Source organism: Zosterops lateralis (genome assembly GCF_965231275.1).
Source record: "Zosterops lateralis genome assembly, chromosome: 13".
In the NCBI taxonomy this organism is placed as follows: domain Eukaryota; kingdom Metazoa; phylum Chordata; class Aves; order Passeriformes; family Zosteropidae; genus Zosterops; species Zosterops lateralis.
The window spans coordinates 6,104,413-6,130,778 of record NC_139773.1 but is presented as its reverse complement, the minus strand read 5'-3'; the positions used below and the strand labels follow the sequence as shown (position 1 = coordinate 6,130,778).

Sequence of the window (26,366 nt, the reverse complement as noted above, 5' to 3'; positions counted from 1 at the left end):
AACTGTAAGTTTTAAATTGGTTTTAGAAGAGGTGGCCATAGAAGCTTATGTCCATTCAATGTTGTTTTTTAATGATATGACTTTCCAGTAACTAATGTTCACCATTCTCAAAGTTACACTGTTAAATTCTGACAGCTCTTACTAAATAGTGATATGCAGATTCTTATGCCACTTATTCAAAGACAGTATGTATGTCATTCACAAATCACAGGTAAAATTCCATTTATGCCCTCAGAGTTTGCTCTTTCATCTACTGAAGCAGGAAAGTCTCTGGTATTTCACTGTCCTAAGCAGCATCAAACTATTGACATTTAAAAATCAGAAACATGCCAAGGAAATGAAGTCTTGTGTTTGACTGTTTCTTTGTTGCTTAATTATTTCTTGATCTTCCCTTTTGTTTTCTGTTAAAATGCATTTGGCATTCCGTGTCCAGACCACTAACATAAAAGAAAAACCTATGTGCAGCTCACTGAAAGACACGTATATAGTGGAATTTAAACAGAGCAATTATATTACACATGCAAAGAAACTTACAAATAAATATGTAATATATGAGAGAAAAACATGCATTTGATTGCTATTTCAGATCTTATTTTTAACATATAATGCAATTAGGAGAAACTGTGTATTGCTTCCACAATGAGCACCGCATTCCTTGTGGATGAACAGAACTCTGCACTAGAACATGTTTAAAATTTTGTTGACAAGGAATGAGTCAAAAAACTGGTAACGAGACACAAAGTTGACCATTAACTTGATTTAGCTGCCACTGGTAACAGTGTGAGGGTTCACTTCCAACAGTTAACTGCAAACCAGCAGATGCCATGACAACACCCCTGTTAACAACAAGACCAACCAATGCAGTCACTCATCTTCTCCAGAGAGACCAGTGACTGAAAACACAATTGGTTGCAAAGTGCTCTTTACTCACTTGCCTGGAGGAACACTGGTTACTTGTGTGAAACATGTAGTCATGTTACACTTATTTCACAGATACAGAATAGAAAACCACTTTTCCTATCAGCAAGTTGATTTCTTTCACAAGATGTTCAAATAGAATAGCAAAGCTTTACTGAAATGGAATACCTAGAAAACCAAAGGAGTGATTCAACTCTTTAGAAGCAATTTTTCTAACAAAGTACAATTTTTGAAAAACTAGGCGTTCAGGTTTCTGTCTCCATCTCCAAGATCAAGTAATTAAGCATCTCTCAAATGATGCCTAGAGGTAACATAATGAACCTTTTCTGTTGGTGATGCACAACAAAATTTTCCACCTTCAAGCAGGTATGTAAAATAGATTTACCTCCTCAACAAACCAATTTCATGACTATGGATGCCTTTTCAAGCTAAAGTGGCAAAACCTTGAAAATACAAGAATAATTTAAATTGTGCTAGTGGTGAACATTTTCCTGTTCATATAAACTACAACTAAACTACATCTCTTTCAGACAGGCCACTCCCAGATGAGCTGAGCCCCACACTGTGGCTCCCACCCAGACCTACTGTGAGGAAATCAATTCTGTGGCTGTTCCCATTCCAAGTGTGCTCAATTACATTAAGCAGTGAGAACTTATGCAGATACTCTGCAAATACTTTTCTTATTGCTAACTAATTTTCATTTGACAATCTAGTTTGCTTTTCTGCTTCGCAAACCAGAGCTGGGAACAAATTTAGTCTGTAAAGTCATCCAGAAAATCTCCCCAGTCTCATGTTTTAAATGATTATGTTATGAACTAGGCTTGCATATCAAATAACAGAGGAAATACCAAATGGGAAGGTATAGGGTTGTTCCACTCTCTGCTGCAAGATTTTACTACAGATTAACTACCCTCTAAGGATTTACAAAGCAAACTTAAACCTGAATGTTTCGCATTATGTATTTATTTTTTCATGTTTTTTATCTCCTTTTCAGCAAAAGTCTTCTCTGTGAAAATCACGGATTTCTGAAGTCCAAGGCAGGGAGTAGCGAGTTGGATAACGAATCCTCTCCCCTTGGTTTTCACAACTGACACACCCATTACTTTCAATTTGGTGCCATTGATTTGTTGCATTAATACATAGTAACTGCCATAACCTAACATTGTGAAACATGAGAAACTTTCACAAGCTGCAACTTTATTCTGGTCCTATTATTAAAGATATTTTGTTTCACAGTCTTGTTTTAATTGGCACAAATTCCTCAGAAACCTCCGTCTGTGTTTTAAGGAGTCTGCCATTTTTCCTCTTCCTGAGGTCCTTCCCTCTTGAGTTCAATTTCAGAAGCTTTCCATACCTATTAAAAACTAAAAATAAACCCCCTCATTCAGGGCTCTGATATTGTCGGAAAACAACTGAGCAGCCGTCCAGGAAAATAAGGCAAGTTCCTGCGAACTTGGAAAACTGTAAGTGGAAGGCTGAATTTTTGTCACAGCTACAAGACAAGGATAGAGCAAAAAAAAAAAATCCCCTTTAGCAGTGCCAGTTGCCCTTCACTATTGTGCCAGCCCTACTCATTGCCCTCAAATGGAGCAGCAGCCCACAGGAAAGTGGCAGCAGGAATTCTCCTGGGCCTCCAGAGAGCTTTCATACAGGCCTCAGTATCACTGCCAGCCTTAATTAAATTTTTAAATAACAATCAATTGAGTTGGAGTAAAACAACCCCATTTGTGCAGGATTTCTGTCTACCACACTGTTAACCTTCATCACTTTAATTATTTCCTACAAGACAGTAAAGACTTTTATCAGTCATTCTCCTGATATTACTGAAAAAAAATATATAAAATTTATGTTTCAAATACATTTATAAAACTCCTTACCATTATTTGACCTACTCTGAGAAAATCCATTTCAGAAGGGATATTAGAGAGATTATGTAACCCTTGTTTTTCCAATAATACACTCAGAATTGTATTTCAGGAGATCACTTCTGCCACAGCTCCAAGACTGGTGCAGATTTTAAAAAGAACATAAACCCACTGAGAGCTGCCTTGATTTATAAAAAAGAAAAAAAAAATCAAAAAGGGAGTGTAGGAAGAAATATCTTTTTGCACTGCATTTTCTGATACCTAGATTTAAACTGTTTCCCCTTTAGAGTGCACCTTTGCATACAGCAGGGGCTGGATCAGTCCAGGAGTCCTGCCAAGGTCACAACACCAATGACCTCTCAAGGAATTACCAGCAGGGCAGAGACTTCCCTGCTCTGGCTCTCAGCATGGCCCCCTTGCCTGCAGAGCTGCCAGCCCTGCCCAGCCCTGAGTGCACCAGCAGCACATTGCAGGGGCCCTGCCCAGCCTCAGCTGGCCCAGGCACAGCCTGCTCATAGCCCAGCTCTCCCTTTAGCCCCGACCCTGCTCCATCAGTCCTTGCCCAGCCTCCCCAGAGAGGGCCCTTCTCCCAGCCACTGCACTTCCATGATCCCTGCCCCTGGACTCTGCAGCCCCAGCCTGGCCCTGCCCCATTCCCACAGCGCTGCACCAGGGTCCCCGGGCTGCGTCTGACTCTGGGCTCAGTCCCTGCATGGACTCTGAGCTTGACCTTGCACCTGCCTCGTCACTGGGAACTTCCCTGACAACCCGGACCCTGTTTGTCCCCTGCCTGCCACCCTCCTGCACCACAGCCACAGGTACAGCCAGGCAGGCTCTAGGGGCACAGCTGGGACAAAGCAAGGCCAGCTCTAGAGAAGGAAACACAAATCTCTGTAGACCTTGGCCACTCTTCTATCAAACTCTCCTGGCTGGATGTTTCACAGCAAATTATGAAGTCAGTTACATATTTATACATAAAGAATGCAAACCTTTTATTTCCATATGAATCCCACATGAAAACAATGAAAAAGGGTATTTTATCTTGTTTTCATTTATACTAAAACAAATAAATAGTGATAATAAAAAATAACGAACTCTTGCACAAGCTTAATGGTGATTTTGCTTTTTTCCCCTAAGATTCAGGAGATTTTAAGTGAAGTATCCAGATTTAAATAAAAAGCAGGGAAATAATAGTGTAAGCTATAATATTCATTGGTGGTTCCGCATTTGACTGGTCAACAAACTCTCTTGAACCTTCTAGGAAATGTTTAGAACTGAGAGGAAAAATGAATTGATTTTTATGAAGTTGTCCTTTTACTACAGTTCTCTTGCAGAAGATTATTACAGAAGCATTGCTGTTACTCTTTTTAATGAAGAGTGAAATCCAGAGCATGTGTTTGGTTTGTTTTGATTATGTTCCCTGATGTGCAGCATTTTTTCTTTCTTCCCAAGGTTTTATTTTGGCCGCAGAATCTCATTAACATCTAAGAATTGTTTGTATTTTGGCTTCTTTTCTAAGTAGGCTCTAAACATAAAATGAAAAACAAATGAACAGTGGAGATGGCAATGAGGAATAAACAAAAATGCAGGAGGGGAATGCTAAAGTTAGCTGGAAGGAATCATTGGTGAGTCCCCCGTTGCTGTAAATCAGGAGAATGCAGTTTCCCGCTCCTGACCCACAGGAGAAATAAACTTTCCAGCAATTAGAGCTGTCAAAGAATCAGTCAAGTGAAATGTTTGCAAGAATCTCATCTGCTCCCATCAATCCCATTTTGTTGCTAAGTTCAATAAGGTTCACCAGATTTACTCTACTGATTAATGGATGCTGTTTGGTGGAACTCTGCTGCTTTAATGCAGTATGACATCTTTAGAGAATTATGAGACAGGAAGCAATCTTTCTACAAATGCACATAAAAATATCACAAAAGTTTGTCCAGACTCTCTATAGGCAAAAGAGGTTAAAGATCATATAAAAGTTAAGGCCATGAAACTTAACTTAATTGTCTTACTTATGCTCGAGATAGAGCAACAAATGCAAAGAAGGCACAGACAAAGTAAGACCAACCAGTTTCACTTTGCTACTACAGACTTTTAACCTGTAATCTGTTCCACTGAAATGGGTAAAAACTTCTGCTTCTCTCAAGACTGAGCCTGGGGGATATGAATAGATGGTGTTTAGGCCAACTTCCCATACAAGGAACAAGAGTATATACTTTTCAGAAAAGAAGTGTTTGTCTCCCAGGGATGAATTGCTTTCTGTGACATACACTCAATGGACTCTGATAGCTGTTTATCAAAATACACAACTCAAGTACTACCTTATCCTAGGAACATGAAGGGGTTTTTAATGGCATATATAAAAATTCAGTGTGTGTGCAGAAACCAACACCAAGGAGGTCAATGCCATGGGGCGAAACAGGTGGCCCATAAAATACATAAATACAGTGTGGGAAAACAAAACTGGAGAACACGGCAAGAAGGCAGCCAAGTGTTATTTACAGGGTAAAGCAACATACAGCCCACCCTGGGAAGGAAACACAACTCCTACACACAGACTTGTATGTGCTGTACAGATTTTTTAAGTGCACATATATAATATTGCTGAAGTCAAATTTAGGGAAAAGTAATGATCTAGTGATCATCTAGTTCAGAACCACAGGAACTATTAATGATAATATAGGTAACTAGTGTGATTTCTGCATCAATTAAAACTTTGCATGGTCTCAGTAAAATAAGAAAACACAAAATCTTTTCATCATTCCTAAATTAGACCATGTTCTTTTCTTAAAACAGTTTTAAAGAATACCCATGTCATATTCTACACAAATATGTACCACAGTTATCAAATCCTGAAATTTAACATTTGCTGCCAGCAAAGACAACTGTAATTTTTATGTTGCTGTGTTTTTCTCTTGATGCTTCACTAGTTAACCAGGGCTATATTGTAATGGCCCATGCATCCCATCAATCCAGACAGGGAAGTCTGATCTATCCCTTGCTGAAAGAGGAAGTATGTGCCTAACCAATCTCTGACAGGCTTCTGGAAATCTCTACTTGCTGCATGTGCAACTGTACACATGAAGTGTTTGCAAAGTGGGTTCAGAAAAGGCCTTCTCTTCCAGCTGTAACTAAGTTTGAACTCAACCATTTCAAAGTTCCAAAAGTTATGATAAGTTCTTTTACCTCTTATTTCTAGGCACAGCTGAAATGTCAAAATACAATGGGAAAGACTGTTCTGTGGTATTTCCAGCTGGGACTTGAAGTAGGCATGTAATAAATCTCACAAAGAACGTCTGTTCTTGTGAGATTTCCACCACAGTTTTGCAGACTCAAGAGGTTTGAACAAGCTTTTTTAAAGCATTTGAACTTTTGGCTGCTTATCTGAACCATTTGTGGCTGCCCATCGCTGATCTATGCTTATTGCTGAAGTGTGGCTTGGCTTCAAGTACTTTTTAAGGAATTGTTTGGGAAATGACACATGCAAAGCCTATACATCTGGGAATGACCATTTCTATTCCATGACAGAATTCTTCTCTTTTCTTTCAACAGAAACACACTCCTCTACAAAGAAAGAGAAATTTCTGCTCCTAAGAGGCAGCCCTTTCAAGGCACAGGAAGACAGCTGATGGCCAAGAGCCTGACTGTGCAAAGCTGTTCACTGCTGCTGAACCTCACTGCCTGCACTGCAATCGCTGCCCCTCGGCGTCTCAACATCCGAGTTATGAGGTATGTGTGAATCTTAGGACATCCTGCATGTTCCACCTCAAATCTGCTTTTTTCCTGAAATAAGCTGTTTCTTACATCCTCTTTGTGAATCAAACTCCAAACCCACTCCTGGCAGAAGTGATGGTGAATAATGCCAACTACAGTAGCAAGCATTTGGAAGAAATTAATCTGTACACTTATATAAACTGAGAAGGTAACAAAATCCATTCTTTACTCTGCAGCCCTAAAAAGTCTGTGGTAAGAAAAAAACTCCAACATTTTCCACATTACCTGCTTCACTTCTACGTCTCATTTAACACGTATAAATAAGCATAATAACATTCTACAGTTATAACCTTCAGCTCAAAAGCTGCTTTTAATTCTGCAGAGGACTAAATATCAGTGTAGAATGATGAAGAGAATGGTGCTGGAGTTTTCACTGCAAGGTCTGTGCTTTATGTGGTGGAACTGTACCAGGTGATAGCAGCTGGGCCAAATGATGTCTTTGAGGGCAGAATGAATTTAACAGCACTGTACAAAGAACAAATCTATATGGGAAAAAAAAAGAAAAAAAAGGAAAAAAAGGCAGGAAAAAAAAAAAAGCACTGCCACTTCTGTTCAGCAAATCTTTGCCCTTTGCACTAATACTTCTACTTCTCCTGGTATCATTCTGTCCATACTATGCAAGAGCATACACTGGAAAAAAAAATGTCACAACATGGATTTAGTAGTCTGTATTTTTGTTTTCTTTATAAAATCTACTTGAATTGTCTGGGGGCTGAAAGTTTTGTAGACCTTGAAGCAAGAGTCTGATCAGCCTTTCTAAAGTTCTGTGACATAGCAAGTACCTGCTCTACCTGTGAAGTTCCTGCTCCATCTTGGCATCTAAACCATATGGAAATTCTTCTAAGTGTCCAACTCATGCCCAGGCTATGAGCCTGACATTCCTGGCTTTCAGAGGTACTATCACAAAGTGATCTAAACAATGAAATCATGAAGTTATGAATGTAATCTTATGGCTTCACTGATAAATTATGTTATTTGTTTGCCAAAGCAAAGGGAGATGTAATCAGGATTTTACGGACTGAAGGCTGAACTTGCCTAGAGATATGAAATTGATATGCAAGCATCCACAAGAGGGACCAAAATACCAGGCTTTTCTTAGACCATGTTTGCAAGCCTCTTAATGAAAGCATATAAATATCACCACTGAACAACAACTCTGAGCCCAATCACGAAACAAGTTAAATTACCCCTGGTTTTACTGCTTTCATGCAGAGAATCTGACTCATTGGAAGAAAATTACCCCAACATCCACATTCACAAAATACAAGAGTCTGAATCAAGCCTGCCTGAGTTTATGAAGTTTTTTCCCTTTTCACATTTATGAGATAATTGTTTTATGGATTGAACTTAAACCCAGACATCAGGCCTCAAATCTGTATCCCTTAAAAAAAGTGGGGAAACTTTTAAGAGCCTGAATTTTGAGACTCAGCACTAAGCAAAGAAGAATAATAAATCTCAGCACACTCAATATTTTGGAAAGTTCAGACTCAGAGCCAATTCTAAGTCTGGACATTGGGCCATGTACCCACAGGCTTGCCCTTCCTATGCATTCTTGTATCTTAACACAAACTCAAGAAGCCCTCGGGATCATTCTTTTTTTGTTTGCTTTTGCCTGTTTAAAAGACCAAGAATAAACATGGAAAATAAGATTACTCCTTCTATGGCTGTACAGATGTATATTTTTAAATTCTGATGCTCTTGTTTTAGAAGGTTTGGCAGGATAAAGATACTGAGAAAGCCTTACCCTGTCACTCCATTCTGTAAGGAACCAGCTCTTGGCACAGGGGCCCATGTCGCAGTTCTCAATGTCATTTGGCCGCAGCTTCATGTTACATTCCTCATCATCAACAATGTCCCCAAGGTTGCTGACACACTTCACATCTCGAGTCCTCTGCCCCACTCCACAAGGCACTGAACACTGTGACAAAAGGGAGGTTGCATCAGGACTCTGTGCAAGGACTGCAGTGGTTTATCAGGGAGCTAGGGCCATACAGTTCATTCATTCCTGCTAAGACATCTTTCTGGTTAGGAAACTGATGGTCACGGTCAAGCAGGGATTTATTGAACTCAGATCTCCTTATTTCCAAGGCTTTTAATATTCCACTTGTTTTAAACAAAACCAAATTGACGTTTGTTTAGTGATACATGGAAGAAAATTTGTATTCCCTCTGAGGTACTCTGCCCCAAATGAATGGATCCTACTTACTGAGGTCCACTCTGTCCTGATCTGCCACTCGCTGCAGATCTTGAGCTGGCAGGTGCTGGTTGTGTCGGGTTTCTCCAGGTGCTGGCAGCGGTACTGCTGCACGGTCAGCGTGCGGTTGGCGTAGATCTGCCGGCACAGGATCTGCCGGTGCTGCATGCCCAGCCCGCACGTCTTGCTGCACTCAGACCACTCCCCTATATCCCAGCTGAAGGGAACAAACAGGGTATCTTAGTCCCACAGAGAATTCTCTAACACTGATCTTAACAGAACTGGAAAGACATGATTCTGATGCTGGTGCAGAATCCTGTAAAATCGCACTTCAGTCTCTGTGTGTGCAATGAACCCTTAGAGACACCATCACACACCTGCTCACACAGCAGAGGCTGGGAATAACGAGCATGGATAGATTGCACAATGCATGGTCTCAAGACATATTACAAATATTACTTAAGCTGTAATAGCTGCTGGACTTTTAAAAGAATTTGTCTATAATATATATTACTGCTCTAGTGACACTTCCCAAAAGTTTAAGATGTGCTGCATAAAACTTTTCTGCAGCAAAGCCTCTAAAAAAGACCAATGACACAAAAAATCACAAAATGCATCCAGACATTCTTTCATCAGTAAAACGGAAACAGTAAATGATAAAGTAATAAACTTAATGATAATTAACTTTAGAGACTGAAAAAATCTCTATATATATCCTTCTCATTCCAAAATTTCATTGTATTTACTTAGTCACCTTTGTATAAGTATGTAATTTTCAATTTTATTTCACAAGCATGAAGACACACACCTAAAGAAACTATCTAAACTGTTAACATACTTTATTTCAGAACTCTTATGGACAGCAAGCAAAATCTCTGCATTTAAATATTTACATTTCTTTGTTTATACTGTTGATATCCTGAATGAATATGAGTTGTTAGAATGAAAAAAGTGAGAATGAAAGCATGAGAAGCCATCTCCAGCTAAATGACTTCAGAAGCTCCTGAGTATCTAATACGCACTAGGAAACAGCTCATCAGAGACATCTCTGAGCCTGTAAGGGCACTTACATCATTAGAAACTTCCCTGGGATAAGGAGTGACCTCTTGCTGCTCAGAAGAGAACTGAAGAGTATAACCACAAGAGAGATGGAAAATTGACCTAAAATGAAATTGCTCTAAAGGCAACTGGGTTCAACCCTTTTCTCTTCTTGGTATACACCCTGGAGGAACTGTCCTTTTGGGTTTTTTTTTATCTTTTTATTTATATTTTTAATTTTTGAGTGCTTCAAACAAGTTGCTCAGCCAACTGCAATTCCCAGTCCCCAATAAGCAAGTGTGATTCAAAAGGAAAGCACACCTGAACTGGTTGTATCACTGTGCTGGAGACAAGAACCACCACACAGAACCCTGTCTTGGAGCCAAAGAACTGCTCCGTTCAGGGAAAAGAGGTGAATGAAAGGGGACTGTTGTGAGCACTATCTTATCTTTAAATAATGGAAGTGTGGCCACTATAGCACACAGATCTCATGTGGAGTGGCAGAACCTGCAGAGCCTCTCCTTTCACACAGGCATAGGCAGAAGGCTCTCACTAGAAAAAAATGTACCCACAGAGAGCACATAGAGCGTGTCTGCCTGAACAGTCACACACATTTTGACAGACTGCTACACCTGCTCATTTCCAGGTTTCCTTTTGTCTACTCTGCATGCTATTGCCCCCTGTGAAGGGGAAGAAGGCCACCAACAACTACAGGAAAAAAAATCCACTCCAATTTACAACACAAGTGCACTGTACAGTGCACAGTATTTAGAAGCTCAAACTACTTTCCTACTTAGAACAGCCTCTTTGACGTGCAAGATCTCAGTGATACTGCTTATTTCACTTGACTTAAACGACAGTATCTTACAAAGCAGGGCATGGGAAGAGGTTGCAGGCCTCCTCTTCTGGAATGGGTTTGGTGCTGCTGTCACAGTAACCCTCGGGCACCTCCTCGTGAGTGATTCTGTTGACGCAGTGGAAAATTGGGTACTGTGATCCTGAAATTAAACAGACAATTAGGTAAGGAACTGCAAAAGACTCTGCAGCAATAACAGCAGCATCCAACATTGATGCAGAAAGGAAAAGTGTAGCCTGACAACAGGAAACACAGACAAAGATTTTATCCAAAATTTCCAAACGTAAGCACTGACAGGCTGCAGTGACACTTTCCACACTGTCCAAATTCCAGCAGATCTATTTGCTCGGTCATTTTAAATGGAAATCTAGGACAACAGTTGGTGGCAGTTCTCATGGGAAGCATTTTCACTTTGTAGAAAAAAGGTAACAGTCTTTTTTCTAAGCTGAAGTTTTAAAAACATGCTTTGAAATCTCACAGGTTTTCATCAAACCTGTTAATTTAGCCTCCAAATTCCTCAGGTAGCACAAAAATAACTTCTTTTTTTCTTCTTGCAACTTGGAATTTCCTACGGTTATTTAACTTTGGTGGATCATAAAAAAAAAAACAAAACAAAAACCCATCATCTATATTTCTGCATGAAGAAATAAAGTAGAAGACAATGGAAAACATAGAGGAAAGAAAAAAGCAGAAAGTGTCCTATACTGAATGATGCAAAATGTAAACAAAGCCTTAAATAGTACAGATTTTTTTTCTTGATTTTCCACTCCCTTCTTTGTCAGCCTATATAACCTAGTTTGGCTTGAAATGCCTTAGGGCTATCAGGGAGTCATGGGCATCTCACACCAAGATCACAAGAAATGTTCATACAGTCCCAATAGTCTCAGGATCCGGCTCTCCAGATCCAGTTTCTTTTGAATTTAACAATCAGAACATGCACACATTCTTCACATAATGGGAAAAGAGATACTTATTTTTGGCAGTTTTGTTGCTACATTTCATGGAGTAAATCAGAGGCTGAAATTAATTTTTTAGATTTTGATATTTTTTCTCAAGTCCTACAGCTTTGCTATCTTCCATTTGACTCAGATTTCATTAATACCACTGCCAAGAGTGACCAGATCTCTGCAGAAAGGACAAGAACTATGTGCCAATGTCGATAAAGGCCACGGCATATGCAACTAAGATTTCTCTGATGGAAAGGAAGAATACATTTACCCTGATGTGTTCCTGCAACTGCACCATAAATTACCTGATTTGGATACTAAACTTCACCTTGAATATGGGAATTCAGTCACTCAGTAGTTGACACAGACTGACTGCTGCTAGCCAATAATCAACTCAATTATGGATTCTGCCTATATGACTTGAAGTAAAAGCACAGTGTGCTTAAATGCCAACTAAAATATTTTTCTCCACAAAAGGGCTGACTTTAAGAAGTCTGAATTTTACAGGTTGTATTTTAGCTCTAGTACTTTTGCAGTAATTTCTCCAAGGAGAATAATTTTCTTTTTCTTTTCTTTTTTTTTTTTTTTTTTAAGCTGAGAAGCAATTTTGATTGCTATCAATATTGCTGGATTTTTTCAGCTCTGTCTGTAGCTATAACACAGACACTCATCTGGCCTTGGACCAAATTTATGAAGTGTTCTCTCAAACTAATGAAGAAGCAAATGTTCTAGATGTATATGAACTGGTGACAGCCAGCTGAGCTCCCACACTGATACATGTTTATTTTAAATCTCTGCAGTGTTACGAGTATGGTGCTGGGTGGCTATGCATAGTACAAAAGATTTCACTTTTACCATCACAAAAACTTATTCTTCCAAGTAATGGCTTGTGTTCTGCATTATTGAATCTGTGGTCACTGTGAATGTCTGGCAGCAAAGCTTTATCCTAGCAGTATATGCAAGCAGTGTATGCACCACTTCCCAAAAGCTCACCAGGCCCTTTCCATCCCTTTTCCTTCCCACTTCTCCCCTGTTAAAACCTCAGATTTCTGAAGTCACATCAGTGCTGCTCCAGAAACACCCAATGAGACAAAGATGTCTGATGAAATGCCTGTGAAACCTTCCCATGAAGATCAGAAAACTGTTGACAAAGACACAAAAAGCACAGTGGGTGTATCTGACAAAGCTGGAGAGGCAAAAGGGAATGGTAAAGAGTGCCAAAGAATGTTGAGGAAAGCAGCTGTCTATCAAGGGTATGGGAGAGAGCAGTTTGCCATAAATGCTGAAATATTTCCTTTCAGAGGCAAATGCCGTATCTTTCCTTATAAATTCCATGCTTTCTATTTTTAATTTTGCTGTTTCTACTGATTTAAATATAAACACAGGTAATAGCAGCGAAATGACTTTTGGTTGTAAGAGAACAGAAACCAGCAGGTCTAACAATGTTTTGTACATACACAAAGCACTTACCTTTCCCACATGTTGTAGTGCACTCAGTTTTTCCAACCTGTTTCCAATTGTGTTCTCGGTTTTGTCTTGGTGGTTGCATAGCAGGCACCTGATTTTCTGGTTGATGAGAAGGAAATCTTCCTGGCTGAATAACTGGATAAGTTCCAGTTGCCTGTCCAGTGAGAATGTCTGTCTCTCTATGCAAATCCTCATCCTCATGACTTGTACTTTCTGGCATTCCTAACTGACCATTCAATGGTTCCCCTGATGAAGGACAATAATAGAAAAGTAAAATAATGAACCTCACATGAAAATATTAGTCTATGTTATGATTCTCTAATAATTAGAACTGGAAAATCACTAAACTTGGAAAAAGCTTTAATCTGCTATGTAGAAACTGCCTAATAGTGACCTGTGATGATTGTGTTGTTTTAAACTAAGATAACCAAGTCTGAGCCAGCAAGTACATTAAAAACTAAAAACTAAAGAATCTCCAAAGACAACGTAGAGTTAACACACCCAGTGTCAGTATTTCCCAAAGCATTTTTGTTTTGTTCCACACTCTGCATTCTGTGCCTCCCCATGTCTCAGCACAGCCGCTCCTCGTTAGGAACATACCAAACACTCAGAAATTTGTCAAAGCACATCACGAACATTAGAACGAGGACCAAATTCACTTGCAGAGTTTCTCCTGTCCTTCAGAACTCCCTAGGAGTACACAGAGCACATACTCACAGCTCAGGCAGGAGCTGCCCAGATTCTTGTCTGGGAAGAGAACACAGTTCTGTTTGATCCTCTCCAGTTGTGCAAGAGGAAAGGGGAACTGTGGAGGGTTGTTTTAAATTATCTCAAAAAGAAAAGACTCTGAAAAAAAATCGTATTCTATTTCCATTCAGAGACATGGTTACAACACTCCTACTCAAAGTAGCAATATTCCCAGCTAAAGTATAATAAACCCTGCCAGTTTTAATTCACTGAAGTTTTACTAAATCTATGCTGAGTTCTCATTCAACATGAAAATCTGTGCCTCTCCCAGATCAAAGGCAGCATTTACACCAAATTCATTGGTATGAATTTCTCCATTAGCTTATTAAGTAACAAAATGTGTTTGATGAAAGGAAATGGTGGCATTTTACCTGGCCTCCTGTGAGCAATCAACTGAGGACTAATGACATTGTCTCCTGGAATGATATATTCATAATGTATACCCGGGTTAGGCTGCTGATGTATCATCTAAAAAGAAAACCAGCCATACATACATTGAGTTCTTCTACTTGTTATGTTACTAATACTTCAATATCAACTTGAGCTGATCAGCTACATAACATCATTTATCACTGGTTGAGATAGAAGTAGTGGTTTATGGCTGTCTCCAAAAAATGCAAAAAGAAGAAAATACAAGTTACTGTTTGCAAAGAAGAAAATACAAGTTCCCGTGTTTGCAGATTGAGCCAGCTTATGATGGCAGCTTGCTCTGGCTATTTGGTTCTCACAATCCATGGACCTAAAAGTAAAACCTCCTGCTATTCTAATGGCCCAGTGACCCAGCAGAGCACAACTAAGGCTTCAAGGCTTCACTAAATTCACATCTATTAATACCAACTAGGGATTCAGACTTTTGTTTAAACTTATGTCAAAATCACTCTTTCCTTGCCAAATATAATAGCTGTTCCTCTAAATGCTGTTCCTCAGAGAGCTTTCACTTTTCTAAACCATCTAATAATGCACTGCCTGCAGTTTTTTTTTGTAAGGTTGGGTCCTTCCAATGTCACTTTCTTATCCAAAAAACACACCCTCTTTGTGGTCCTGAGAGAACCAAGAACTGGAAACTGACTTCAGTAGTAGAACCAGCAGTACACTTTCCCTTCCAGAACCAGGACCCTGTTCTTTAGATGGTTCCAGGAACAACTCCCCAGTAGTCCCCATGTGATGGTTTTCCCATCACATTTCTTGAAACAGCTGACAGGCATATTTTAGAGAGAGCTAAATTGATGAAGTCCCTAAATAGTATATTGTTCCAGCTTTCCTGCAGGAAAATACCTGAAATTATAGTTTTGCTTTGAGTTAGTGGACCTAAGTCTTTGTAGCAATGTATACTTCACACTTGGACAGAAATTGCATCTCTTTTTCTTGTTACAAATGTTACAGGAGGTTCATAACCTCCTGTAAACCAGAAAGCTTTTTCCTCTACATTTCAGAGTGGAATAAAGACAGCATGATCTCAGGAAAACAGAACAGAAAGCCATTTGGAGTTCCCATCTGCAAATCTCTTCATTTTTCTACACAGAGCATAAAGATCATGAGTATGGGTGAATGGAGAATTACATGACTCAGGCACTGTAAGTCTGAAAAAAGACATCTGTATCTGCTTGGCTGCACATTGCAAACCTGGGAGAGAGGCTGTGTCATATTGAGCATGGATTTCCTTCCATCTAGCACTATTCACCTTTATCTTGCCATACCATATTAAAAAAGAGACTAAACTATAATCTTATACTGAATTGTAGTATTCCTCCTATCAACCAGAAACATCTCAGGTGAGAGTTCAGTCAAATCAGAAGTGGCAATCCACAGCAGCAGCCACAGAGCAAAGCTGGTAAAGCTACACCCATCATGGCAGCTGTTTACAGTCCCTAAGCCTAAACCAAAACATTACAATATCAAACATCAAAACAAACATCAAACAACATCAAAACTTAAGGCTTTTAAATTATATTACTTAGGAAATATCTGTTTACTCCACTTCCTAACCCTTTTCTCTCTGGGTCATTACGTACTAGGCATTAATTGGCTAAAAAAAGAAAACTCAGGGCCAAGCTTCAACTCACAAACTTTGTAACTGCACAATAACATGAACATCTGAAAAACAGAGTCTGGCATTGCACAGTTTAGGAGCCCAATTGTTTATTTTTCCAGGTTTTCCCAGTCACACATTTCATTCAATTGGAAAAGAAGTTTGGATCAGTTGGACTAGATGATCTTTAACGGTCATTTTCAACCTTAATGACTCTAGTGTTAGTGTAATTATTAAATTTCTTTATTAGACACCATGCAGATGAGGAATAACTTTGCCAACATCTAACTTTTCCCAGATTAGTAATCAGGGTAGTTACTAATAATTTTTCTACGAAATTATCCAGCACACTCACTTTTCCACCCCATATTGCACTCAAGGACAAAAAAGCCACAGCTGGATAAAAGAAACATATATTCAGTTAATGTAGTTTTTTCAAGAAATGGATTTTACTGTGTGGGAGTGTATAATCTCAGAACACCCCATTTATCTTGGAAGAAGTTGTAATCAATTCCAGTTATATTTTTTATTTCAGTATGATGAACTAAAAACCCGTCCCATCTGAAGTGAAAAGCTTTCTCAATATGATTTCTCCCTTTTACAAATAATTTGTCTTCTCTCTTCCTTTCTCAAATAGCCATTATCTATGGTCTCCTATCACAGCTTCACATAAAAAACTGCCCTGCACCAAATCCTACATTCTATAGCTTTATGGACTTGTTTCTTATAAAGAAAACTGAGATGGTGAGAGGCCTTGTCTGGCTTAAGTATTTGCTTCTTCACTGTAAAACTGAACTACATCAGATTTGTTTCAATAGGAAAGTATCCAGAAAAAATCCAGTTGACAAAAGAAAAACCTTGGACATTTGTATGCCTTATTTCTACTTTACTGAACAAATTCAACTGGTTTCACTGCATCAGTTAAGTCTGAGAGAAAAAGGCTTGATTTAGATTTCCTAAGATCTGGAGCAAAATGGATATCAGACCAAACAAATGTAAAATATCAAAAGTAACATTTCAAAATTACAGTAACAAAGTGTTGGTACCGAATGCCATTTTAGTGTTGCATGTTAACAATGAACAATTTCATTTCCATCAGGAAGAATAATTGAAATGCTAACTCACATAGACATCAAGGACTTCATTTGTTGGCCCATCAGCCAAGAAGGACTCCCCTGCAGTGCTGGAGATCTCATTGGGGCGTCTGTAAGTGAACATTGTCCCTCCACCTTCATACCTGCCCGGGCGGTCGATGGCCCAATTGCCGTTGATGATGGAGCGTCCTGAGCGGCTCCGCAGGGCTGCAGGGACACAAACACAGGATCTGGTCAGAGGAAAGCTCCTGCCCACTCTGCACCTGCCCATTCTGCTGCAGGGACACAAACACAGGATCTGGTCAGAGGAAAGCTCCTGCCCACTCTGCACCTGCCCACTCTGCTGCAGGGACACAAACACAGGATCTGGTCAGAGGAAAGCTCCTGCCCACTCTGCTGCCCAGTCAGCTCCCCACAGCTGCACAGAACACTCTCAGGTACTCCTGAGGCCAGGGAACAAAGCTGGTGAAAAGAACAGAGTTACAGTAGTAGCTGTGGGGGAAAAAAATCTCAGCAAACAAAACACAAACCAATTGTAGAAAATTATGTCTCAACACTTTGTAAGGTTATGCTGTAGGAAAAGAAAGAAAAATCAAAACCAGCTTGGAAACCCTTTTCAGCAGTTTCTCCCAGGTGACTCTCAGCCAGCCAGCAGCACATACAACACACATGGGTGCCAAGGAAGTGGTTTTCCTGCACTTTCTTCCCCTTGCATGGACTATTTTATGATTTAGGCAGAACAAAACAAGGAGTCAGCTACAGAAAACCAGCATTACACATTGTGGAAGGACCAAACAATGCAGAGGTACATGAGTACCCTGAGCTGCCAAATGTTCCTGTTACTCCTCATGAAGCCCTTTGGCTGGTCCCTCCACGTCCTTTTCAGAACAAGATTTTTTGTCAGAACATTTCCAGAGTCCTGACCTGCAGCACTGCTTGGAGTGATGAGCATTCTGAAAACGCCAGTAGGACCCCTTACATTAAAAAAACTGAACTGAAAATCATATAATAGCCAGGGATTGATAAAATATGGATTCAATATCCCACTGGCAGTGCATTCCCTTTGTTATTACGGGCAAGTCAGTAATTTGGTGACACAGGAGCCTGCTCCTTCTCATTCCTGCTTTCTTTATCTGTTTATGTGACTATTATTTTCAGTCCTTAAGGTTAGAAATTCCTGCTATACATATGTGTATAGTTTGTGTAATATTAGTTACATTATTTATATATATACATACACACACACACACATATATATACATACATACATACATATATATATATATAGGCTGAAACCCCATTAGACATTGCTGAAGTACACAGGAACAACACAACCCTTTCTCTAAAGGCTCTACTCATAGGTTTTCAATTTTATTACAGAAGAATTTGCTTTTAAATAAAAATTTTAGAAGAGACAACAAAATCTAGTAATACCCTTGGCTGTATGTTGCTTTGTAATTTACTTTTTAAAGTCTAAATTCAAGGTACAAGCTTTGAACTTAAAAAAAATTCAGGGTAAATGATCCAGCTATTCCAGAGACTGCTTCTTCTTTACCCTCTCTCAACAATGGTGATACTCGGTTAAAGTGCTCTCAAAAGTATACACAACTATTTATGCTACTAGGAAAAACTTACATGCATGGCCCAAATGATGGGAAATTAAATTTATGCCACTAATTCCAAAGTAACACACATTAGAGACAGAACTTTCATTGTTTGTACACATTCCAGACATCTGAATTAACTTAACTAATCAATTGAAGCAGTCTTTCTGCTTTGCTGCAGGACTCAGAACAGATGTCCCGTGAGAAGGGACAGTGACACTCCCTTGTCTTGTTAGGCTGTAATATTCAAAATCTTTTGACTTGGAGGGATTGCTTCTGACCACTTAACTAATTATAAGTTGTTTAATATTGATGAAGTATTCTTATAAAAGCAAAAATGTCAATGAATTTCATGGCTTTGGATCGGAGCCTGTAAATATATTCGCACATTTTGAACTTTTATTTTACTTAATGCTACGTGTTTATTTTCCTGAGAGCTGCCAAAAATCTACTTGCTTCCTAGGTCTCATTTACTGACTCACCAACAAAACAATCTCTATACTGTGGCATTATTATGGAAAAATATTGTATACAATATAAGCCATGGAAATGGCCTCATCATTCCTCATATCGTGCTGAGAGGAAAAATTACAGCTCAAAAAATATTGCATAGAGGTTAAATAGGAAATCCACTCACATTATTTGCTTGCTATTTATATGCTATTTACACTTTTTTACTTTTTAATTCAAACAACTATGGATTAAACACTTTTTCAAAATGTATTGGAGACTGATTTTACATCGGTTTATTAATGTGGAACATTTCCTTCACTTTATGATCTGAGTATTTTTTCTTAGATTGATGCTAAATAAATAAGATAAATGAATCATCAAGAGCTCAAGAAAAGAAAGCTGGCTAAGATTAAATTGTTATTAATAATCAAGCTGTAGAAAGATTGGCTGGCTGAAAAACTGAGTGCACATTAAACTTTCATTTCAAATCCATCATATGACGGATTTGAAAGAGGCCTCTCCATAAAAAGGGAAAATATGCCTCTTTTATGTTTTGATCACTCTGCATCCACCACCTCAACTCTGCCCCTGAAGAATTTTTATGGTGCTAATATTTTTAGCCAAAGTATGAAAGATTTTGAGAAGCTTTACCATTAATTCCTCATGAGGAATTCCTCATACAGGCTGTAGCTCATTTAATCTATCTTTCATCTTGAAAATGGCTTTTAACTAAAACTGTGTTGTTTAGAGTGGCCTTCAATAATGCTTCTCACTAGTGATATGGAGTATTTCAGAACACAAGTTCTGATTAACTTCTCCATATTGGCAGATTGATATATATTTTTAGTGTTTTGCTGAATGACTCCTATTTTTCTAACCATATCTGAAGAGAAATGTTTTAGCTGTGGGTGTAGTACCTCACTATTTGCAGTACATTTTCACCCAAAATAGGCACAGTACCAATAATGAAACTTTTTAAATCTGGCAACAGCACTAATATGCAGAGTAATACAGTGTATTTTTCTGTCCTAAGGCTTTTCTCACTGGGAGAACAGTGTCCTAAGTCCTACTTAATTGCTTTCCAAGCCATAATAAGGCTGCAGACAGACAGAATTGCAGTTCTTTCCCATACCCATGAAGTGTCTCTCATTTGGTCCTGATCCACAGAGAGGGAAGCAGGGAGCAGATCCTCTCTCTGGGAAGAGGCTGCAGCCTTGCAAATGGGGCCACTGGGAACCCAGGTCAGGGCTTGGCTGCTGGAGGCCACTGCAAATGTCTCACTGTTGATTTCATCCTGGGAACCTTGAGAAGCTGCAGATGCACTCAGGGTGCAAGTCAGAGATTAAAAGACATCAAATGTTCTTTGATTAAAGTCCTCAACAAAGGCACCTTGAACAGGTGAGTTGAGTGGGTGAGATGGATGGGGCTCTCAGGCTGCATTTGCTTTTCAGCTGCCAATTGAAAACCAAAGCATCTTACAGGCTAAGTGCAGCAACTATCTTATTTTTACACCATAAACACTTTTTTTCATTTGGCACATCACATTTGGAGCATTTCCTTTGTGTTTTATTTTAACAAGCTTTTTAAAATTTAATCCTGTTGCTGTTTAAGTTGAAATAAAGTGCAAGAGTATCTTGGCCATACTAGCTTTCTATAGAAACAGCAACACTTTCCCAGCACCTTTAAAGAGAGTGCCCAGATACAGCTGCAGTAAATAATCAGACCACTTCTGAGTGACCACTTTGATGAAAGAAGTGAAAGAAACATGCAACTTCTCTTTATCTTTCCTGCACAAAAATACATTATATGGAGCTTTCAGAGACAAATCTAAAATATTCACATACTGCATTATAAAAATCAGTGCAGGCTGGTGCATCTTGTACAACTAAACCCCACAGAAAGCCTTTGGTGACATCTCCTGTGAGGTAAGCCACTTGGCTTCATGGTACAAACCATGTGTGGAAGGAAACAGAAAGAAAGTAGCAGGAAGATAAACTTGGAAGGAAAGGGCTTGTTGGAAAAGTCCAGCAAGTGGAAAAGTCCAGCAAATGCCTTGAGCTGGCCTTTAACTCTGAGTAGCCAGACCTGCAGCCTGTTGACCAGTGTAACTTCTATACCAGGGGCTACTTCTGAATGCAGAGATTGTAAAACTCTCTTCTCCAAAAGGACTTGAAGACAACTTCAGACGTTAAAAAAAAAAAAAAATTTAAAAAACAATCAAATAAACTATTCAGTGTCACAAAACACAGCCTGCCTTCATGCCTGTCAGTTTTGCAGGATGGAATACACAATACCTGTCAGGTCACTAAACAGGGAGCACACAGACCACAGTGTAGAAATGCTCTCAGCACACAGCTCCTAGGCTACTTTAAAGTATCTCTGCATAAGAGGAAAAAAAAAAGCCAAATGCCTAGAAACTCAATAATAAACAGTTTTAAAATAATGAAATATTCAGTAGTTCAAGTGTCTTCTCTGAAAAAAATCCTTTCCAGAAGCATAGATATTTGCTGATTATTAGAACACACCTCAGTTACAGAATATTCAGGAGAAATTTGGCACACTTCTCATGAACTGAATTATCTATTATTTGCCTCTGAATTTTTCAATTCAAACTCCTACTGAGGCCATGGCAAAGCTCCCACAAGACTCTGATCTTAATTCAAGAAATATGAGTAGGGCTAAGATCTCATGATCAGCAAGAGTCAAATGATTTTAACAATCTGATCCTACAAACCCCTTATTTCAGAGCCAACAGAGGATATTAGAAAATAGTCAGCAGTTCACTCTGCCTTAAATTAGGATCAGATTGTATAAACCAAAACCCAGTGTCTCTGCAGGTTGGACACCTTCACCTCTTGCACTGTATTTAGTTTCTTCACTGACAACCAAGACAGGGTAAGGGTACAGATCTGTAACAAAAATGGGGCATCTTCCAGCTGTGCATAGCTGAGGGGAAGTGTTCATGAACTGCCAACCAGTTTGGGAAGTTCAAAGCCATTACTGGTCACTTTAACTCTGTCAGAAAGGACATGGACCAGAGACTGGGACTCTCCACTAAAAAATGCTCTATTAATTTACATAATTCTAATGCAAACCAGTATTTTCAAATACGAACTTTAAGACAACCACCCCCCTCACCCTGTGTATGCCTCCACTACTCTTCAATCCAGGAAGGACCAGAAACAGACATAATACAAAAGCAAAATCTGTCTCAGAATGTGTTTCTAAGATTCTGAACCCAGGAGTAAATTGGATGCTGTGGTATTTCCAGTCCTCTTTCAATCCTAGGAATCAGAACTTCCTGCACATGGATTCAAATTTTAGGGACTTATTAATGTATGGACCTGCGAGGCATCTGAAATTTTGGCTGTCTGTCTTTCTGTACAATTACCCCATAATATAGATCCCTGTTCTTACAAATCTTACTCATTTTGTCACCTAGAAGAAACTTCAAAATCTGCTTTTTAGAAATTCAACCAATATCTTTGCTTACAGCTTTGAATAGCTTGGATATATTCTTATTTTGTAAAGGTACTGTCGCATTTATCCATGAACTGAGTAGTTGTCATAACATTGCAAATTAAATATGACACATAGTATTTATTGCTAGCATTAGCATTCAAGAAATTGCTTAAATAATTTTACAGTAGGCACTAGATAAAAGTACCAGATTCCCGACACTATTACAAGGAAATGATAATTCAAGTATACTATTATTTCCAAGGAAAGGTTTGCAGTTTTCTTTCTTTCTTATCTAAAATATTAACAGTAGGACTTCAGGTCAACAGCATAATCCTGCTCAAGAAGTTATTTAGGTATTCTCCTTAGGGAGCTGTCATATAAAAGAAATCCCAGTTCAAAGGGAAATAAATTTGAAACAGTGAATTCCATTAAGCCAATTTTGCCAAGTTTGTCCTGAGGTCTCACTTTGGCAGGTTCATCCCTCCACCATGACAGTGTCCAAAACAAAGCAAGTAGAAGAGATTTCTATTCTGTTGCCTTAGGTCTAATCTAGTATTGTTTCAGTTTTGAGAAAGGAGCATCTTCTGGGTGCATTTCCTAATCATTATGAGAGCAGCAAATCCCACTATTGCTTTTAAAAGATTTCTGATTTTTTTTTTTTAACCTGCAAAAAAACCCCAACCTTATTTATTTACTTAAACATAATGGTTTTGCAGTTAATCACTGCAAACAGAAATGCTCCTTTTCTGCACTGCAGCAAACAGTCATTTTCCATTTTGGAGGATCCACTGAACTATTGCTTCCCCAGTTCCCTCAGAGAGAAGCTTCCATTTCACTCGGTTGTGCCTGTTCCTTTTATGCTTGACTCCAAATGCTCTGCTGATGCATCAGCTCAAGGAAAATGCTGGGGCAGCAAAGCAGAACAGACAATTAACTACTGTTGCAAATTAATATTACAGGCTTTGAGAAAAAAAGCCAGATTTGTCCTGTAGCTATACAATCTGTTCAGGCCCAGACACTACAGCAGGTCTGGTCTCAATGGCTTCAGTAAAATCTCCAAACAAAGAGCAGAGTCAATCTGCATGTTACCAAATCCTGAGCTGCTGTCAGGAGAGGATGCAGGATTTCCCCTTGTTTTTTAGTAGTTTTCCCTGATAGTTATTAGTGACAGCCAATGACACCAAACCACATTAGCTAGTCCAGGCTTCCTCTTTTCTGCCTTTTTGGTGAGATGAGAGGCAAAATGCAAGGAACTCCCTCTCTGACTACATCATTCTCACGCTGTGACTTCTGAGACTTTGTCACGCAAGGTACTGCAAAATACACACACAGATATATGACCTGACACCTGCAAGATGTGACCATGTGGCATTTACTGTGCCTCAGTGTCACTGCTGCTCTCTCACACATCATCCTCAACCCCAGTGGCAAGCAGTGTGCAACACAGACCTTTGGAAAACCCATATAAACAGTAGTGTTACTCGAGCAGAGAATGTTCTGCATCCTATTACCCAGCTGCTACACTAGGACTGTAAACCTATGTCTGTGTACAGCCTGGAGCTTTGGAAATAGGGAGCTCATGAAGTGGATTTGATGATGCAAGTAAAAACATTCACTAAAGCAGAATTTCAGCATTTTGTTAATTCTTGAACTGCAAGGCATAAGCACTCCTTATGAATTGAATCTTGGGTTTAATTTTCAGTTTTCTTTCTAGTGCTGTTTCCCTTCTTTAAAATTGCTCTAATAAAATGCCTTTTCCCATTTTTCAAGCAGGTGCTCTTGAGTGATTGATGACTTTTAATATTATTATTTGTAAGTACAGAACTAATAACACTTACATGATTCCCACGCTTTCCATGGGGAGTAAGTTATGCCAAGGCAATAATTCTGAATTTTGAGATATGGCTCTAAATAGCAGAGAATTAGGGAACACAAAAGAGTTTGCTAACCCAGACCATATATTTTGTTTCTAAAAGCATTTATTGGAGGCCATAGTAACGTTTACTGGGAAAGCAAATGAAGGAATAAGAGGAAACAACAGAGGGAAGTTCATCTTTAGGCTAGTGCTATGTTTAAGAGCCCTCTAGCACAAAAACAAACCTGCCTAGGCCTCTTTAGCATGACAGGCTTTATGGAAGTCAGGGAAGTGTGAAGGCATTACTGCACTATGCTGTTCATGACATATGCAAATATTGGCACTGCAGCTCAATAACCACCACAATTAAATATGCAACAACCCAGTTCTTCACCATGGGTGTTTCAATTCCTGCTTTGTATCGAAGTATGGACTGTGGTGATGTGACATCACTCCTGAACAATTCCTGTGTTTCATGAGTTGTCTATTACAGCCCCTGTACTGGGGAGAAGTACAAGAGAAACTATCAGAGGGCCAGAACATTTGTTGAAGAATCATTCCAACAAAAACTGAGAATGAGCAGATTTCATTATTCTGCCAATGACCTAACCTAACCTAAAAGGACTTATACAATTAATAAACACAATGACAGTACATGATAAGAATGATGAACTTCCTCTATAATTATACACCTCAAATACATTTTATTAAGTACTATTAAAATCATCTACAAAAACCTCTCTCTCTTCTAACTCACATAAAAATTTTCCTTGAGTTGAAGGGATAGCAGTAGTTGACTAAATTCCCAACTCCACTAAAGTCTGTGTAAATTTTCTGCTGTTAAGTTGTCGGTAATTTTACCATTGCCCTGAAAATACTGAAGAGAAATGACAGAAAGGCTGGCACAAAAGTAGATTGAGAGGAATTAAATATGAAGAGAAGGACAACACTAAACTCCAGAGAACTGGAGTAAGAATCATACATGTCCTGTACCTGTAACCATGTTAAATGCATAGCCCACTGCATATCTTCTGTTTTGGGAAATGCAGAATCTCAAAGACTTTAGAAATTAATCGGTATAATCTAACTCAAAATTGTGGGCTTTTTTTAATATAGAAATTCAAAATCCCTTTACACATTCTTATACATCCCAAATTTCTTTCTGTAAAGGAGGAAGGACATAACTGAGGTTACAGTTTCTAAGTGTCAGTCTCAGAACTTCAGCTCCTATAGGGCAGAATCAGAATTTTTGCCTAAGCCCAGTAAAAATGTAGGGCTTGAATTCTTAACAACATATTTCCTATCCTACCTCAGTAACATCAGGAAATACTCTCCACTGGCAATAGCTGTAAATCAAGGATTTAGAAATAACAAACAACATTCAGGACTGGTAGTCTCCAACAGGGATCCATTTCCAGTGTAGCATGTGATATTTTAGCCATGCAGCTCCAGCTGAACCTGCAGATGATAGTACTTGGCTTAGGTACATTATTTCAGTTAGAATCTGGTTCTTGTATTTCAGGAGTTGATTGGACTGGCTGCTAATGGCTCTGAACATGATAGCTGAGCCTCCTGGCACAGTTCAGCTGCATTAGTGAACCAGCACAGAAACTCAGCACACATTTGGCAAAAGTCCTTTGGGTAGATAAATGCAATTGAATTATCTTCTAATCTAGACACTACTTCAGTCAGAAGGGCCGGATTAGTGAAATGCACATGTGTAAATACCCCACTCTTTTCTCCAGCTGGCATAACAAAAAGTGTTTTGTAACTCCTTGCACTCCTGACAACTGCCAAGAATTGGAATAATTGTATGACAGCTAAACTAAACCAGCAGATTGTGACATCTCTGCAGAAAAGAGCACTCTATCTCACAGGAATTAAAAGCTGAAGTAGAAACTGCTTCTTTTGTTTGCTAAATAGCTTTTGTTCCTTGCTCTGAAAAAATTGGAGCTAATGAATACTCCTAAGCTGTTTTGAATTTCAAGTGGAATTTCTCAAGAATTTTGGATGCTCTGTGTGGTAAAAGTTAAACACTGTAACTGAAAAAACACACAGGACTGTGA

The 26,366-nt window shown here is 39.0% G+C and overlaps 1 protein-coding gene across 1 annotated transcript in view; it reads right to left on the bottom strand.

Moving 5' to 3' along the window:
* Positions 1–26,366, bottom strand: part of THSD4 (thrombospondin type 1 domain containing 4) — a 236,975-nt gene that overhangs the window by 11,992 nt on the left and 198,617 nt on the right. Inside the window, exons 9-14 of the mRNA XM_083871241.1 lie at positions 16,958–17,133; positions 14,175–14,271; positions 13,060–13,302; positions 10,655–10,784; positions 8,761–8,965; positions 8,299–8,472 (exon numbers count right to left, since the gene is read on the bottom strand). Coding sequence (XP_083727367.1) covers positions 8,299–8,472; positions 8,761–8,965; positions 10,655–10,784; positions 13,060–13,302; positions 14,175–14,271; positions 16,958–17,133 — 1,025 coding nt within the window. The remainder of the gene's footprint in view (positions 1–8,298; positions 8,473–8,760; positions 8,966–10,654; positions 10,785–13,059; positions 13,303–14,174; positions 14,272–16,957; positions 17,134–26,366) is intronic.